Source organism: Chaetodon auriga, chromosome 2, assembly GCF_051107435.1.
Source record: "Chaetodon auriga isolate fChaAug3 chromosome 2, fChaAug3.hap1, whole genome shotgun sequence".
Lineage (NCBI taxonomy): Eukaryota > Metazoa > Chordata > Actinopteri > Chaetodontiformes > Chaetodontidae > Chaetodon > Chaetodon auriga.
The window spans coordinates 19,413,526-19,432,287 of NC_135075.1; the positions used below are offsets into that span (position 1 = coordinate 19,413,526).

An 18,762-nucleotide genomic window follows, 5' to 3' on the forward strand; every position below is an offset into this window, starting at 1 on the left:
CAATGAATGTCATGAAAAGAGCAAAACCAAATGTGAATACTTTCCGACGTCTTTGCTCTGTCTGTGACTCTCAGTGCAAAGCCTGCTGTTTCCAAATGAAGATGTAACACTTTAAAAACAAGCCACGAATATATATGGATTCATCTGAATAAGACTAAGTGATTACCTAAAAGAGCTGGGCGCTGCGGTTTTTAGCAAAGGTTACTCAAACAGGAGAAAACAGAGCATTTGTTGGGGACTATTTTCAGCGGTGGATTAATATGTGCTAATGAGCATTTATGGCAGGCGGACTGTGTATGTGACTGAATAAAGAACAGTGTTTGTGGCAATAAAAGGAATTTGTGCAACAGTGTGGCTCATATATGTTTTTTGAATAGTATTTGGACAATAATGGAGCTCTGGGCACAAAGGAATGAAACTATCAGGCTTATAATATATCAAGTAGGAGCTATTTATTGATTGTTTTGGTCTTTTCACGAGATCTCTTGACAATAATGAAAATATCAAAAATTGCCTCTTTCTACATTTTCTTCACTTTACAGGCATCTATTCTGGTCCGTATTGTATAAACGTCTGCTTATAAACAGCCTTGCTTGTAATGAGAAGTTTAGGCCTCGTGCAAGCACTTCTATAATTTTATTCATCAGTTGCTCGTCAGACACTTTGTTTTCAACGTCTCAGACATCACTTGTCATCCTTAGTGCTGTCACTTTGAAAGATTTCCTCAGTGTGATCCTGCACTTTATGATTACATACCAAAAGGAATTAGTAAATGTACATAAGTGAATTAATGTATGGAAATTAGCTCGAGTGCCACCGCAGGTCTGGTTCAGTTGATCCCCAGCTGCATATGCTGGTAATCACCGCTGCCTCTTGGATTCACTCACAGGCACGCAATAAACAACCTGCTGCCAGCACCCCCTACGCTTTTGTCTAATCTGCCGTTTCACTGGGCTCTAGTTTGTCGCACAAATATGAAAGTGAATCTCAGCAGCAGAATGCACACAGGCACATTAACTAGGATGGATGCCTGCACACTAAAGCCCCAGACATTAAGTCTAGGATTTACACTGGAATACGATTCCCTAAATGTCTTTAGAGTTTTGGTGCAGAAGTTCTCAGACAAATCATGAAGAATTTAGTGAACTTGGTGACCTGCTGCCTGGTGTTGTTTCCAAAAGCGCAGTCATTATGTTACTGAATTAGCTCTTTGAATTGCACCTTAAAGCTGATGATAAGCCTGTCATTAACTGGCAGACTACATGGACGCCTTTCAAAAAAGCTTTTTGGTTTTGTTTCCATAATGTTCGGGTAACATTTATCCATTGATTGAAGAGTGGAGGACATCACTGTTTAATGTTAACTTCTTTTTCAAGCTTCCCTTAACATCCCATCCAGAATCTTTGGTTAATGCCTCCACCTACTGGAAGAAAGAAAGTACTGTTTGTTATTAAAGGCCATTAGATGCACCTTGCTTTGACGCCTGCTTGTGGCTTAACTATCACTGACTGGAAACCCTTTTGTTTATTGTGGTATACCACACAGTAATGATAATCTTTTTATCTTATAAAGGTGGTCTTAATGACACCAAAAGCTGCTCCATTTTTAGACTACACGCTGTCCTGTGGTAGTTTGTATTAAATAGGTACTGATCTTTTTTTCACTTTGCACACATATGGAGATGGTTGAGATTGGAAAAGAATATTTTATTGCTGATGTTGATTGCTTATGGTTTACTAAAATGACTGCTGAAAGTGACAGGGCACGTTTTCATTCTAAAAAATGAGTGAAACTTCACTCAAAAAAATATTGTTTTGATTAAAAGACATTTATTTGCAAAACATCACAATGCATATTCTGAGCTATTGCCCAATTGAAAACAAAATAAACACCACTGGAGCTCTAGGTTGTCCCTATTCAGCTGAATGGTTGAGCTTCTGGTGTTTCTCTGCAGAAGCATTTCATTCATTTGAAAACATTTGTCCTCTGTTTTCACTAAGTGCAGGTGTACGCCCTTTTTTTAATTAGTTTTGCAAATCATGTCATTTTCATAGGGTAAGGGGTCGTACTTGTCTCGTGTTGTTACTGGTTATTATACAGGAGTAGAACGTTTAGCCAGCACAGAAAGGGGGATAGAGGGACGCAGCCTGGCAACCCCGCTCCTGTCGAAACATTGCAGAGCATGCTAGTTGCTGCTGGAAGTTGCACACTGGAGTTAGCCTCGTTTCACTTAGTGGTAGCATAACTGCAGGCTAACCATGGCAGGCAAAAGGGCGTTAGTAATCCTGTCTAAAGGAGCAGAGGAGATGGAAACTGTCATTCCTGTGGACGTCATGCGCAGAGCTGGGGTTTGTAAAGTTCACTCGTCTGCAGGGTTGTTGACTTGCTGTATGCTAGCAGTCAGTTAGCTAATAATACCACTGAGCAGCTTAAGTTCACATGTCCAGCTAACCTGAATTTATATTATCTCTGGCCTCCCCTTCAGTCAGTCCACGACACCATGGTGTCTACAGCCCAGCTGAGACGGACTGTCTCTGTATTAATGATGGAAACCTCAGCGCTGAGCAGCACACGAGCTAACGTTACCCCTAAGGAGCTTGCTAACTTTGCAAAATGAAAGATGACGAACGGCGTTAAAATGACGCCTTGACCATCCACAGTATTGATTTTCGCTATTAAATGAGTTGTTTGGTTAACTGTGGACGCACTCACAACCTTTAAAGTGAGTGCAGACAGAGGCCAAGTTAAATGTCAAAGTCCACCGTCGTGACACTTCTCCGCCATTTGATAGCCTTCAAAATAAAAGTCTTCATTCTCCAGTCTGCAGTCGCCATATACAGACAGGATGCCATGTCGTGCCACTATGCTAATGCTGTACTTTTTATATTATCTTCCCAAACCTGCAGATTGCAGTGACTGTTGCAGGACTGACGGGCAGTGAGCCAGTGCAGTGCAGCAGAAACGTCGTCATTTGTCCTGATGCCAGTCTGGAGGATGCCAGCAAACAGGTTGGGCTCAGCGTCTATCTGCTCACACTGTCATCACATGTTAAAACTGCAGCCCAAAGTCAGTGAAAGCCATTTTTCGTGTTTTATAAAGGATGTATTTTCAGTGTGATTAGCTCCATGAATCAAACTATGTTGGATGGTTTCCCGTGATTTTAAACTTTGCAGTCTCCCTTTATCTGTCATGTTCGTGTCCCAGGGGCCATATGATGTGGTGCTTCTGCCAGGTGGGATGCCAGGGGCCCAGAATCTGGCCGAGGTGAGAAATACTTAGAGAAATTGCATGTAGATGGGTCAGTCTTTTCACGTTTTGATCACACAGTGTTTCTTCATGGGCTGTGCCAAGCCTTGATGGCCTGTCTCCATGTCACAACAAGGGATAGCTGTGCTGCAGCATCATCCTCATCCTCTCAGCTCATATTCTGATTAAAATTAGACTAAATCCTGATTGGTGCATGGAAATATCACCTTCCAGCTGAGGCCCACACCCTTCAAACCAATGAAAAGAGCACAGAGAAAAACAGATGTGAAATGCTAAGAAAGTATTCTACTTTTGGCGGGACATCTTATATTCAAAACCCCATTTCATAGTAAGAAACAGTTTGAGAGAAAGTGCTTTCAGGGCCTTTAACATTTCTCTCTGGATAAATTTTGCTAGCCAACATCATAGCCTTACTAGCATGAAAGCATGCTTGCTTGTTATTACCTGATTCAATTTTGAGGTGGTGACTGAGTCCGAATAGCTGGGCCTTATTATAGATCACAAACTCACAAGCTACTAATGCATATTTTTAAGAATGGTCAAAAACGTACTTTATTATTAGACTTCCCTTTTTTCAATGTCATCAACATAGTTTTTACTCTCACAAGCACTTCAGTGAGAGCATACTATCTAACTGCATTGTGGTGTCCATTGCTGGAATGGAAACTCTAAAGCCGTTCTCAGGAACAAGCTATAGAAAGACCATGGTGTTGCAGCACCCCTAACTGGGCTGACTGTGAAGGCTGATTAGCTCTTCCAGGATCATTCCACTCACAACCATGTAAAAATATAGTTTATTACCATGGCAATAGCAAGGTTAATTAAGATGTGGTAGCCTTATTGCAAGGTGCAGTATATTTATGTATTGATGATTTTAGGATATGGGTTAGAGTGCAATTTAAATAATTATTTATTCACAATTTTAGCACGTTGATGGGTTTGCAAGTTATGTATCATTTATTCATGGTTTGAATTACCTTGATGGAGGATGTAAGAATGGCTGATGCAGTGTGTTGTTGTTCTTGTTGTTGCTGGTTTATATTTGTCCCAAGTGTTTTTGTGATGTGTCTCTGACCCATGTCTACCTATGTGTACTATGGCTGTAACACAAATTGCCTCTTTAGGGACAAGTTTTCAAAAGTAAACTGAATGAAAACAGTTTGAGAACCACTGGATCAGCCAGTCCCTGTGAGAGTTCCTGCAGTTATTCTTGCCCAGCGTGTGATGGGATAGACTACAACCCTTCTGTGACCCTGAACTGGAGAAATGGGTTTAGAAATTGGATGGATGGAAAATATACGATCCTGAAAGCAATATAAGATTGTGTCACCATTATTTTTATTGAAGAGGTCATGTTTCATGTATTGTTTTATGCTTTTAGTGGTTTTACTTGCATCCTTTTTAAAAATACACTTTGGGCCTTCAGAATTGAGAGTACAAGAAAATGATTGATTTTCTCTCTATTTTACTCCATCCCTCTGTGCTTACATCTGAAAATGTAAAACTTTTACCAACGCCAGCATTTTAATCAAACTAATCTGATAGATGAGATCTGGCAAACACCAGGTGCAGTTGAACAACTATTTTTACTGCTTTCGTTTAATACGTCTGTGGTTGCGTTGAAACCAGTCATGTTTTTTTCGATGTGTTTAAAACATTGCCAGTTTGCTCCAGTGATTATACCATACGCAGCACGTACAATACGCAATCACATGGCCTGCAAGTGAGTCACTGTGCACCTGGTTTCTGTGCTCTCTTGCAGTCTCCTGCTGTGAAGAAGGTGCTGACGGATCAGGATGGCAGAAAAGGCCTGATTGCAGCCATCTGTGCAGGTGCAGTTTGTGAAACCCAACCAAAGTCATAATTATATTGGACCAATGGGTTAAAGTTTAAATATGACATGACCTCAAATTTGACCATTATGTTGTTGCTTTTAATCTAATAGATGAAAATTACCCAACCTACACAGTGCAGTTTATTCTGGTGCTTGCTTTCTAAAATAGCGTCTTCATAAGTAATTGAGCAGTAAATGTACTCACAGTCATTTTCCATATCAAATTGGACCAGTTTGACAATCCAATGATATAAATTAATAAACCGTGCACTGTGCTACCATGTGACCTGTAACCATTTTTAACTAGAAATAACACTAAAGGTATGGTATTGTGGTTTTAAACCTACCAAGCTAATGTTGTGCCGGTAAATGGGATTTGGATTTGCCCGCAAGTAGAATTAAAGATCTTGGATAGAAAAAGGTACAGTTTTTAAATGCACATGGCAGTGGATTCAGTGAATTTCTGGTATTTTAGTAACTGGATGTGCCCTTAAAAGAGTTTACCACACACCTTAACCACATTTTGAAAAACAGACACTGTTAACAAACAAAATACTTCATTAATTTAGGGTCATGTGTGACCCTTTTTTTGGCATTTGGAATGAAAGGCTGAGCGTTTGATAATTAACTGTCCCTGTGTGAACCCACAAGCACTGACATTTTATTTGACAGCCTTCGTATGCAGAGGAAGGACACTGGAAGGACATTCTCAATAGGGATGGGACCAATGCGGCAAAGTGGATTGAAGGGTGCCCTAGAAAATGACTGAAATCCTCACAGGAATATACAGTTTAATGAACCTGCCAACAAGAGGGCCAGTTGCAAGGCCTATTATTCTGTCCTAACGTGAAAATGATCTTAACATGTGAAAAACGTCCATTCAAAATGAGAAAAAATTGCAAGCAGGATAATTTTAGCATTGTATACTTTTTGAGCTGTTTGTTACATGCGTGTAAGGTCATAGCCATAAAACATGAATACACCTTTATCATCAGATGCTAGAAAGGTGGTTGTCGTCGCGCTTCTTTCCACGTCTGCCTTTCCGTCTGACTCTGGTTCTCAGAAGGTCTCTCGTTCTCCCAGACTGGCGTCCTCAGGGCGGGGACTGGCTGTAACAGGAGTAGCCTGGCTTTAACTGGCAGTCTGCTGTTCTGCCAGGGGAAAGTGTAATCTTTAGACTGCATGGGAAGGCAGCCAAGGAGCATAATCAATAACTTTCTATTTATTAACAGTTTTTGGATGAGCTCACTGCAGTGCTAGGACATTGCCAAAGTTAATGCAGCAGCAGTCAATGTCTTCAGCCTCTCTGTTTTTTCTCTCTTTTCAATGTGGCGCAGAGACTTAGGAGAGAGGCTGAAACTGTATACTGTATGTGCGTATTATTAGAAACAAAGGCACTGTTGAGGACACCTTTAGGACGTCGGGTTGTCATCAGATATTTCATACTTTAGCTATTCATAACTGTAATCCCTAATGTTAAATGCAACATTTTCTGTATTCTGATTTATGTTCAGCTTGAGCGAAGTCACTGACAGATACAGTATTTCACCCTATTTTACCCTTGTCTCCTTTTTTAACTGCATAAAGCTGAAAGCTTGGACTGACACAAGCAACAGAACATGTTCCTCAGTGTCACTTTATAACAGGAAGCACTTAAATCAACCTTAAACAGCTTTGCCTCTCTGCAGGTCCCACTGCTCTTCTGGCACATGGCATCGGGTACGGCAGCACAGTCACTACACATCCTGCCATGAAGGAGAAGATGATGGCTGGAGGTAAAAAAAAACAAACAAACAAGCAAACAAATAAAAAACACTTCATGCAAATGAAAAAGTGTGAAATTTGTTGAAATGTACAGCCAATGGCTTTAGCATCTGCAGCTGTAATTCAGAGCAGGAGGAATTGTAATTATTTGCATAGGGCAGCAGATGGTGCTGTACTAGCTCTTTCTTGCCTATAGAAAAACATGTCACTATGCAGTGGAGGAGTGCACACCACTCAAGTGAGAGCGGATGCAGGAATTTGACAGAACATACGAGAACTGGGTCAGATGAGTCTGTGATAGATTATCTATGTGCAATTGCTTGTAGCAGACTGTGCCTGACATGAGGCTTTCAGTCTGTAGCTTGAAGCACTCGTATTGTGATTATCCTTATGGTATTGCTCTTTGTCTTTTTTTAGACCACTATAAATATTCAGAGGCTCGAGTGCAGAAGGATGGACATTACATCACCAGCCGTGGGCCAGGAACCAGTTTCGAGTTTGCCCTGACGATTGTAGAGGAACTTATGGGGGCTGAGGTTGCAGCTCAAGTCAAAGCGCCTCTTATTATGAAAGACTGACTGCAGCCGTGTTCACTTACATGCAAGCAGCACTGGCTGCTATATAAGTCTGGCACTAATGAGACAGCTAATCCAATGTAGCTGGCACCAAGAGTCAAAGTCACTAGTGACAAGTCATTCACCCTCAGAGTCACAAGGATGTTTCTGTTCTGACAGGTTATCGTCGTCCTTTGTCTGGCACCCTTCTTATTTAATGCTGAAATACAATGTGGATAATCACTGCACAGGCCTTCCAAAAGAGATGAAATTTGTTTTGTTTCTTTGTAGTTTTCCCTCAAATTGTTTGCACATTGGTTTGACTGCTTTTATTGTATCGCTTGTCATTAAAACATGAACATGACAAAGTTCAGTTTGTCTTATTTCACGATCATATTATATATTATACGGTACATGAATCGTGGAGGTCACTGTGACTTGTTTTCACATGCTTGCAGTGGTTGTTGACACCTAAATATAGGCTGCATAATGTAATGTATTGTGAGCACTGCTTAGAACGCGGGAAGCAGAATCCAAATAGATTGGCAGTTGGCCTGGCCAATGAGAAGCCTCGGCCTGGCTGCAGTTGTATTCTGACGGACGAATGGCAGCCCGCCCGCAGCCAACAGGGCGGGGCTGTGATGCAGCGCGTGGTAGTTGTGTCAGAGCAACAAAATCCAGAGGGTCCTCTCAGTCAAAAAGGAAGAGAAGGATTTCGCCAAAGGTAAGAGCAATTGGGCTTTGTGGTGTGATTTTAAGTGTTGTGTCGGTTATTGACACTTCTATAAACGATAATGTTCTACCGAGACGAGTTTAATAACGTTCAGATATTTTCATATCAGCTATTTTACGTTGGCAAAGCAGTTCACGCAACGTTAATCATCGTAACTAGCTACCAACGGTATCGAAATTAACATGCCGTAGTAACATTAGTTGATTACGCGGCAGCAACACAGACAAGTGCTAACGTTACATCATTAAAAGAGTGGGTGTTTGCGGCTACGAATCGTTTTGTTGGCCCATGATTAGCTCGCTAAGTGTGATGAGTGGAGAGCTTCAAGTTCGCTGCAATCCGTGGCATAATGGATTGACATCAGCGTCTCAAACTGGCCGGACAGAGTAACGTTAGCCTGAGGTAACGTTCGCTGCATGTTCGCAACCCAAAGATGCGTTCAGACGGAGGACACGCGAACGCGAGGGAAATCAGAGGACCGTCGTTTCTTCACGTTGAGAGATCGCTCTGCAGATGTGACCCGACATGGAAACGTCAGTTCCAGAAGCTCCCCATCCTCAGCAGCAGCCGCAGTCAGACTATGCTGCATATGCACTGACGGAGGCTAATACGGTGCGGCAGAGGCCAGGTCAGTTCCTCTGTCAGAGGGGCTGTCAAATACATGCAACTAAGAAAGTATACACAGAAAGATGCATAGGAAGATTCTGTGTGCAAACCTCCTCATCAAAAAAAAAAACACAACCACTGGAAATGTCATGGTTGAGTTCAGGTCACGTCGGTATAGCTGCCATTATATGAATGATTTATCCTCATAAGAGAGTTCATCTAAGATTCATCTGAGGAAGTATCTGAGCAGAGCTTCATCTTTGAGATCTCCTCATTGACACAAGACCCGTCAAGATTGTGCTCTCATTTTTGTTTTAGCACATAAAACAGGAAGGACCAGAGGTGTTACCCTCACCTCTTTCACTTTACAGACACAGGAAATGCAACGCAAATTCTTCTCTGGTAGGCCACATTTTCAGTTGCTGGGAAACCGCCTCTTAGTCATTCTTAGCAAAGCATGCAGAACCACAGCAAGTCAGGGGTCATCCAAATAGGAGGGCAAGTGAAGTGGCTTTTTATCCACCATTGTACAACCAAACAAAAGTGAGACAGAAAAAGACTGTCAGCCTCTGCTCCCATCGCAGTACATCATGAGAGCATTGTTTACTGTTAAAATCACATTACATCAAAATCCAAATCATGAGTGTGTGCCTGCGTCTGACTCTTACCTGTGGGTACACTGTGAAACGGCTCGGGCTAGTTGTTTGCCCTATGACAGTCTTCAACATTTTAGATTGGGCTATGCCTGTCATGTTGAGGCAACATCACCATATTGTGTGCCTGAGCTAATACGTTTCATGTCTGTGTTTAAAAATTAGGAGCTAACAATTGCCACTCCCTGACAGATGGACCTCAGTGCTTAAATAGTGTCTTAATGGCAGTTGTATAGCACAGTCTCATTAATGCTATGTTTTTCAGTTGGATATTTCTGGAACGTTAACATTTTGCGCTGTTGCACATAACATGTTAGAATTATTCTGCTTGAGCAGCTGTACAGTAAAACGCTTGAGGCTTGACTCCCTATTTCTGGATGGGGCAGAGGAAGGAGGGGTGGGGGGGGAGGGTGAGGCTGAAGTCACCGTGACTGAGTCATTGGTTTAGCTAATGATGCAATTAGAGTGCTGCACTTTGCATTTCCTGATTAGATCCCCTACTTGCATTGGCCTGCAGACAGTGAAGACTGAATTGACTTGGGCAGATACGTTTCAAAAGCTAATAGACAATTGAGATTTCATCAAACATCAACATTTTTGTGTCATCAGCAACAAATAGATGGATTTGTCACTCTCTGTCACTTCACCTAGTGTGGAATCTGAATTAAAGCTTTTGGAGACTGTACAGTTTGGAGCCACTGTATGTTATGGATTCCTATACTTTGCTTTGGCACTGTATAAGATAGAGGTTTTATGTCAAAATGGGCTATAAAGCAAACAAGCAGTTCTTTCAAACACATTCAGTCATACCAGGTAGCACATTAGCATAGTGAAACAGAATCACACCATCAAGTCAATATGAAACTCGGCTCCAAAGATCTCAAAAAAGTAACTTTGTGATGTCACGATTCGATTTGACTTCCCATTTGAAGGTGACTTTTGATTCGATGTTTGATTTAAACTTTCTTTGTCTTTTCAGCACAGATGGCTAAGCCGTTTTTAGAATCTTGGTTTGTCAAAATCATCAGATCACTGGTTTTTCTGAAGAATTTTTTTTTATGTACTGGTGGTAGCTGTAACTTGATCAGTATTTGCACTGACTTCATTAACCTAATGGAGTATCCTCCAGATGTGACTGATCCCTGGGTGATAAAACGATCTTAGTAGGGGGATCGTGATCACATAATAATTTTTTTTTCCTCAGTGTGGATAGATCTGACAACCTATGACACAGCAGAAATAAATGCAATGGCAGCCAGTCAGTCTGCAGTTTTTAGCTTGTGCGTCAACGCCCGAGTCCTATTGCGAAGCATTGTTTGAGCTGCCGATGAAGAAAGTGGATGTGAAAGTGGATGTGCTCTGGAAAAGAGAGAAAATTGAGTAGAGCAGAGGGGCATGAAGTGACAAAAGTTCTTGCGTTATCCTCCAAAGCTGAGTAAATTGTTAACAAAAAAGCAACACGTCATCCATTATATGGAAGTTGTTCTGTAAAATACGCAGTCATTCGATGACAATCATGACAGGAAACATGACAAACCTCTTCCATCACCTGAAAGGTACCATCCCATTGACGACACCGTTATATTTCTAGGTTACAAACATGCTTTATGTCATAAAGCATGTATTATATATTGTGATCAGTATCAATATTGATCAATATGGAAGAAAAAAATATCTTGGTCATATTTTTTGGCATACACTTAGATTTATCCAGCCCCCACACACGCATTAGTCACTGCTTTCTGCCTTTTTATTCTGGTTTTCTTCAGGTCAGCTATAATTAGCAGAAGTAAGCAGGTCTGATCCAAGATACAAAAGTGGATCCTAAACTAAAACAGAGAGTATTACTTAGCATGTTTGTTGCATGGAATAACTGTAGTTCTTTGTCTACTGTATGTTAGCAAAAGTGAGCAAATACACAAACAAGTGCAGATGTTGTGCAGCATCAACGGTTTGCTGTACCTGAAGTTCCTTTGGTCCTGGAAGAATTGGAATCACATCATTCATATATTGTGTTGTCAAGAACAGACCCGCTCGGGATCCACGCATATTGTTTTTTGAAGCTGAAGCCAATATTTGCTTCTTTTCTATCCTGCCAATTGTTTATTGTAGTCACCCTCACTTAATGTCATCTGTATACATGTCTTATTTCTAAAGTCTTGAGGGAATTTTGCAGTAGAGTGTATTGTATAGCACTAGTTTAAAGATTCCCGTGGCGTTATCACTGTCCTCCATAAACTCCAGATATGAGATGCATGTATAGCTGTCGCATAATATCATCACCCTCCTCTGTTGCCGGTCTGACACATCAGCCAATACTCTCATCTACCAGATTAGAAGCTGATTGAGGATTGTGGGGCTTTTCGTGTTGTACAGAAAGTTACGGACTAATTCCTCAGAGCATGAAATTTTGTTTACTTAATGCATGTCACTTGCTCTGTTCTTTGTGTGGTAATCCCAGCAAGACCGTGCAGAGACTGTAGCACTAAAAGCCTAATGGCCTTTGCCTGAGCAATACCCAAAGGACCTCAGAGTCAACTCAATATGGGGCTGAATTTATAACCAACTGCTTGTGAAGTGTTGTATGTAGAGTGATAGTTTGCAAGCCAGTTCTGTGTTGTCTGTTACTGGTGGTCTATATGTTTGTAGAGGTAAAACCAAAAAATGCAATACGGTACTAGACATTTTGTGTATTCTGTATTCAAGTTGAACTAAATTGTGTTCATCTCCTTGAATGATTGCAGACTTTTGGGAAAGCAGTGTTTAGCAATAAATCAGGAAAGGCAGAGATAAAGCAGTGTTTTAGATGCCTGCATCATTCTGCACCAAGCAAGCTCCACTGGTTGGTGCTATTCCAGTGAAGTGAAAAATATCCTGCTATACAGAGAAATATTAGCTGTTTCTGGGTGAATAAATGTTAATGTAACTTATGAAAGGGAAGCTACAAAAGGGCAAAGAGAATGCTGAGCTTTCAGGTTTTATCAGGAGCCATTAATAACACCAACAAACACATCACGTTTAGGAAGTAGTTTAAACACAGGTTCACAAAGGGCAACCATTTACTGCACACTGAGGTTACAAACTGAGTACAATTGACTGATAATTAGCCCGATCAGCCACCGTCAGTAACCAGTATAAACACGTTATTAGACTGTAAACCATTAATCAAACCGGTAACTAATTACAGTCAATGAATGTCAGATAATCTCGTCATACTTTAGCAGCTACCAGGTGTTTCTGTGGTGGTGACACAATGTTAAAATATACATTAAGTATTTGAATTGAATGGAAGCTCCCTGTGGTCTCTGGGGAAAATATTACTCCAAACTCCCTTTAATAAATATATCAAATTGACAATTCCTTACATGTCCACAGAAACATCTTACTCTACAAACCCAAGATAAAAGGTTTGATGTCTACAGTCTTGTGAATTTGGCATCAATATAATCCATACCACACAAACTTTCAAGATTTTGTCACCTCCAGTCCCTGCCAGACACTGTTGGTTAGCTGCGCTATTTTAGTGAGAGACGACTGTCGGAATGAGAGGTGAACCATTTCAATGGTGAAGTTTTCTCACGGGAATTAACACTGACTCATAACATTGTGAATTCACCATGTAGCATCAGAGAAAATAGGGTGTGTGTTCTCAACATGTCTAAACTGAATTCACTGCATCCTCTATTATTTGAATACCAATCAACATCACCTGAAATTGAATATTATGAATGCCTTGTATATATATATATATAAGTGGCAAGTCAGATCTTGCAGCAACTTGTATGTTCATAGTTAGCTCACACTATGCAGCAGTATTCTTGAAAACCTTAAAACACAACTTTATTAATACTTACACCGCACAGTGTTTATCCCATTGTGTTTATCACAGTGAAAAGCTTTGGACCGAGAAAATATAGCCTGCCTCACACTTTACCTTTTGATAGCTTACTAGGGTGTTTTATGGCCTTGTCCCACAGTTACTGTATATCTACAAAGAGGAATACCACTGTTGAAGTGTTGCAGTAGAATGATTTGGGCAGGATGTAAATAGTTCCTCTTCATCCCCTGCATACACAAAACAATGGTGTTTGAATGCAGTTTAGCCAGCAACACAGTTTTTGATGTATTGTCTACCTGAAAAATGTCAGCAAGATCGAGACAAAAGTGTAGCTTCCGTGAAATGCTGACTTCTGTTAATGCAGCAGGTGTACCTGGAGAGCAGTGGGCTACAATTAACTAAGTATTTCAAGTGGATCAGGCTTTGAATAGCTCATACGCAAATCTGCCCCCGATAAACATCTGCAAGACCAGCAGATTGGCTTGGACCCTTTCAATCAGTGTTTATTATCTTTCTCTAAGTACCCTGACCTTGAACAGGTATAGTTCTATGTAGAGAAAGGAAAGACATGATGTTGCCCTTATTGAGAAATTACATTCTGGTGTTTTTGAAGCTTCAACCCATACCTTGTAATGGCTGGAAGCAGAATTAAAACAAATGGCCCGATTGCTTCTTAAAATTCCCAAAGGTTATTAAGGACAGGAAACACTCAAGAACCTGACATGATCACAGGAGCATCACTCTTGTCTTATGCAGCTGTCAGGCAAAGCACCACAAGTGTCACATGCAGACAGCAGCCTGCTGCATTAGGTATACATAGCACAGAGTCAATCCTCACACCATTCAGTACATACATGGTGTCATAGGTTGGATATTTTGGCAGGCCATATTTAGGAGTGTGTTTAGAGTTATTTATGGAAAATTAGATTTTGTAGCAGTGTTCATGGTCATGTGTGCATTTGTTTCAGTTTTTTTACTGTTCTGTTGCCACTAGTTGAAGATGGTGCAAAATCATTCACCCAGCATCATTTTATCCATTTCATAAAGGGCAACATTAAATGCTTTAGGTGTGTATTATCTGGGAGGACTGAATGGACTCCACATGGTTCGCCATCAACACCCAGAAACTCTGAGGAAAGTGTAGTTATTATTGTGGGTATGGGTGAAGATGTCTTGCTGTGGACCCATTAGACCGTCTAGGAGATACCTCGACATGCTTGGTGTCGTGATCAGAGGGGAGCGAGCTGTAGTCTGGCTGGAAGCAGAAGTTTGAGATGCCGTGACTGGGCTGAGCTCAGAGAGAAAGGCCAGGGACAGTGGTGCGCAACAGTGAAGCTGTAGCTGTCCCCTCAAGCTCTGGGCAACATACACAAACACATACACCACACACACACACACACACACACACACACACACACACACACACACACAGGGTGAGGCATATCCATCAATGCAAATCTAGAAGAAACTGATCTGAACACCACTCTACCAAAGAGGTATTAGCATATTAAAGATAATGTGCTTTAATGTAGCTGAGATAACATGCAGGTAGAGGGCTACACTTGTGCATGTAGAACTTAAGCTACATCTAGCAACTACTATTTCCTCGCTGTAACACTGATTCTGGTAACACGAATGTGTGGAACGTAACATGATGCACAATGCATGGCAATTTCTCTGTTGTTGGCTGCAAAACAAACACAAAAGCCGATGGTGATGATTGATGGAAATGTTGCCACAGCAACAGTAGCAACAACAACAGAAAAGCTCTTGGCCTATAGGTGTGAGCTAATCATTTTATGTTGAACTGCTTTGAGGGCTGTTACAAACCAGAATTTGCTACAAAACTGAGGCTCAAAAATGGATCAATACTGACTTCAAACTTAAAATCTCTAACTTTTGCCATTTTTATGTTTTCATTACCATTTATTTTGCCGGTTAGCCTGTTGATTTTGGTGTAAGTATTCTATGCTAATGTCACTAGTACCACCAGTTGTAGACCCATACACTGGAGCAGTGTTGGCGTACTTAATACTGAGGGACAGTCAAGAGGAACCATGTGAACTTTAATCCTCATCTGAAGCCAATTCAATAACCAGAGTAGTAGCATTTTTTTCATGTTGCTTTTTGTGTAGTCTCATATACCCAGAGCTACCGTTATCTCCACACTTAATACTGCAACACAAGCTCAGCTGGCTTAGTTGTTACACGAAAGCCCCCTCTGCAGTGTGCTGCATCGGTATGTGTGTCTGCTGCTGCCGTATGTAAATTTGCTTGATAGACATGCCCCATGGTAGGCTGACTGTAGTACTTATATAATACACTTTGGGTTTTATGCCAGATAAATGCAGTTGTCTGAATGAATGAATGAATGGATGCTAATATTTTTAATATCATAGTCTCTTTAGTTCACAATATATTCCCCAACCCCCTTCACCAGAAACAAATCTAAAATGTCAATAAAAATCTAATATGCCTGACATCACAACACTGAGTGAAGTCTAGAAAGAAGGAAGAAAGCAGACATCAGTCAGTATCAGTCATTCATCCTGTCCTCTGTCCTCTGTCCTCCTCCTTCTGCTGATGTGAATCACTGCCTGCAGGTACAGCTGATGGAGAGGAGGGGCTGGTTTGTTTCATCCAGCTTCCAAGTTTACCAGAATTTACATACAGACAGCTTTCGTTTTAGCTTGTTCATAAAAATTTGCTATAAGTTGAGCAAGTGCGCTGTGGTTGTGTAAAACAGCGGCTGTGGATGAGAGACTACGGACAGAACAGATTGAAATATCGCTTTTCTAAATGTTTACTTGTTTATGCTTGTCGAGTAGATGTGTAGGTAAAGTATTGGCTTTTTGCTTGTTAAGGTTTTATTCCACTTACAGTAATGAGCGTAGTAACGAGTACCGTCACCATAAGTCTTTTCCTCTCTTCCTCCCGCCCCGCACACTTTTTCTCACTGCAATCTTTTAAGAGACGTCAGGTTGTCAGTTTCATTAATATTGTTTAAGCATCAATAACATTAAGTGAAATTTCCATCCCTGCTTTGTGAGAGCAGTGGTTTCATAGCTCATTGATTTGTGCTAGCATTACTTGCTAATGCTATCAGCAAGGTGGGGCCATCACAGAAACTGTAGTAGGTCTTTTTAATTCCTGAAAGTAGGAATTGGTTAGCAGACGATATCAATGGCGTCTTAAATCTCGAACATTCCCTTTTACAATTCACACTATACTGAGGAGAGTAAAATAGGCAGCTTGTGCATACAAGGGTGCATTGGATTTGATGTACAGTAGTACATATTATGTAACAAGTTATTGATTCTTGAAGGGAAGTAATCCTCTCACTTGACCCCCCTCAACATGAAAGTGAGAGTGCACTAGTCTACCAGAAAGCAGACCTGGTCTTGACAGGGATTTTGTAGCGTGTTTAACGCATAGACAGCTACTTGTCAGAGCTTGAACCAGATCCTGCAAGATTTCTTTGGTTGCAGTGTTGATTACATATCTTTTGGCATTATAAAGAATAAGATCTACTGGTGTTCTTCAGTGCAGTGTTTTCATAGAGCTTTGTAGCTCTTTGATTAGAAACCACATATCTCAGTGTCCCGTCATTGAATTTAAAATGCATACATGCGACTTGCTTGCTTTCCTCGGGCCCACCCTTCTCTTTCATCGTTTACAGCTCACTCTGATTCACTGAATGCATGCTTACTCGAATGCTGACAGTGCAAAGGGAGGTGTGTGTGTGTGTGTGTGTGTGTGTGTGTGTGTGTGTGTGTGTAGAGCAAAGAGGGAGGGGCATTTCCTTTAATGCATCTGCTCTGCTCAGTGACTCTCCAAGCTCACACATTTATTCCGTCTCTTCTCTCCATCTCTTCCTTTCTCCCCGCTCCCTGTCCTTGTTCTGTCTGTCTCGTGTCACTTTTTTTCTGTCTTTCTGTATTTCTGTCTTTCTCATGTCAAACATACATGCTCATCTCACTCAGGCATACAATTCACACAGTCACACGGCATCTCTCATTCAGTACCATTCATCCTGTCTCTCCTCTCTCTGTTTTCTTGCTCAATCTCTTGGATTTTGACTGCTGCTCCTCCATCACAGCTACTGTGTTCTGCGTTTACTCCCTGGTTGTGCTCACTGCGTCAGGAATCAGCAGCAAACTGAGGTGGGTGTTTTAAGAGCATCATCGCTAGGTCTGAGGCTACATGTCTTTGGCATCTCTCTCTCTCTCTCGCTCTCTCTCTTCCTCTCTCACCCCTCTCTCTTCCTGCCTCTTGTCACTTCGCTCTGTCAGTGAGAGTCGGGATGATCATGCTTGTCTGTTCCTACAGGGGAGCACATGCCATACTATATTTAAGCAGCAGCATTTAATATTGTCATACATTATGCTAGCTAGCATATCTACCTCTTCAGATCTCTCTGTGTCAGAGCTGTCAGTACGGTTGATAGTGCTGCTGCTTCTGCTGCTGCACTGAAAACCGTCTTTGCATACCTTATTATACTGGCATATATTTTGCTCTCTCTCTTGTGTCTCTACTCCATCACTGTCCTCTGTCTGAATCTCTGTGAGGTTTCATGCGTGCTCTGTCCCTTTTGAATTCTTGCCAGACACTTGGGCATGCTCTAGGATTTATAAAGAATCACCTTAAAATAGCCAGGATGAAAGACTTGTGCAGGCTTGCGCAAAAATACACATGCACGCACTTGCGCATTCACGTAGGAGGTTCGACTCCTTGTCACCTCACCTGCCCCGCTGCTGCTGCTGCTGCTGCAGTTCCATCTGTTGCAGTCGCCACAGCCAGCAACACCCTGCAGCCACGCTTTAACTGTTCTCCCAGTGTTGTGATGTGTATTGCTGAGAGGTTGTGACAGTCATCGGTGCCTGGCTGAATGTGTTACCGTGTCATTTAAATGTGTGTTTGTGTGTGGGGGTTCATGCTGAGGCTGATTGTTGTGGGCCAGTATCTCTGCATGTGTGTGCTTGTACACATTTGGGTGTGTGTGTGCGCACTCTTGTATACAGTATGTGTGTTTGTCTGCCCATAGGCTCTGGTCCAAGATGAAAGCACAGGAGAGGCAGGCTGCAGGGGTTCAGTTTGGTGCAGTAAGCTGTTGAATGCTCTGTACCGAGCAGAAAAAAGCAGATTCTTGTGCTGGTGTGTCCTTTCGCTGGGATGGTACGGCGATATCGCAGGAAGCTTTGCTTTTTCTGAAATGTCTGCATTTAATTTGTCCTTGCATTGCCAAACTCATCACAGAGTTAGATTGTTGTTGTTAATACTAACTTATATCCTGTATTTTCAACAAATAGGCCGATGATGATGATGATGGTGTCTGATGATGAGACAGGTGTTAGTGTGACAGTGCTGGAACAGTAATAAGGTTTTTCATTCTTTTGTCTTTGTTGTCTTGTATTTGAGGGAAAGACAATGCAAAGACCGAACAAAGAATACAACTGACAATAGTTCAAACAGAATGTCTTCAAAGAAATACGCTGTGACATCATATGACGACA

At 41.5% G+C, this 18,762-nt stretch overlaps 2 protein-coding genes across 3 annotated transcripts in view; both read left to right on the forward strand.

Moving 5' to 3' along the window:
• The first annotated feature begins 2,158 nt into the window (after positions 1 to 2,158).
• On the forward strand, positions 2,159 to 7,790 carry park7 (parkinson protein 7). Its single transcript, XM_076741667.1, has 6 exons — positions 2,159 to 2,348; positions 2,907 to 3,008; positions 3,205 to 3,264; positions 5,030 to 5,099; positions 6,790 to 6,876; positions 7,283 to 7,790. The coding sequence occupies exons 1-6, from the start codon at positions 2,259 to 2,261 to the stop codon at positions 7,441 to 7,443; spliced, it is 570 nt and encodes a 189-aa protein (XP_076597782.1). The 5' UTR covers positions 2,159 to 2,258; the 3' UTR covers positions 7,444 to 7,790.
• A 267-nt stretch (positions 7,791 to 8,057) lies between these two features.
• Positions 8,058 to 18,762, forward strand: part of kcnab2a (potassium voltage-gated channel subfamily A regulatory beta subunit 2a) — an 83,143-nt gene continuing 72,438 nt past the window's right edge. Inside the window, exon 1 of one of the 2 annotated variants that reach the window (XM_076760987.1) lies at positions 8,058 to 8,143. The gene's annotated coding sequence lies outside the window, so the exon portion shown is untranslated. Of the gene's footprint in view, positions 8,144 to 17,047; positions 17,413 to 18,762 lie in introns of those variants that run through there. The other variant, XM_076760978.1, reaches the window with a different exon arrangement.

Bases quoted from the DNA above. Each gene is read 5' to 3' on its own strand.
- park7 (XM_076741667.1), top strand. From the start codon at position 2,259: ATGGCAGGCAAAAGGGCGTTAGTAATCCTGTCTAAAGGAGCAGAGGAG. The intron at 2,349-2,906 runs GTTTGTAAAGTT...CCAAACCTGCAG, and splicing joins ACGTCATGCGCAGAGCTGGG to ATTGCAGTGACTGTTGCAGG. The intron at 3,265-5,029 runs GTGAGAAATACT...GCTCTCTTGCAG, and splicing joins GGGCCCAGAATCTGGCCGAG to TCTCCTGCTGTGAAGAAGGT.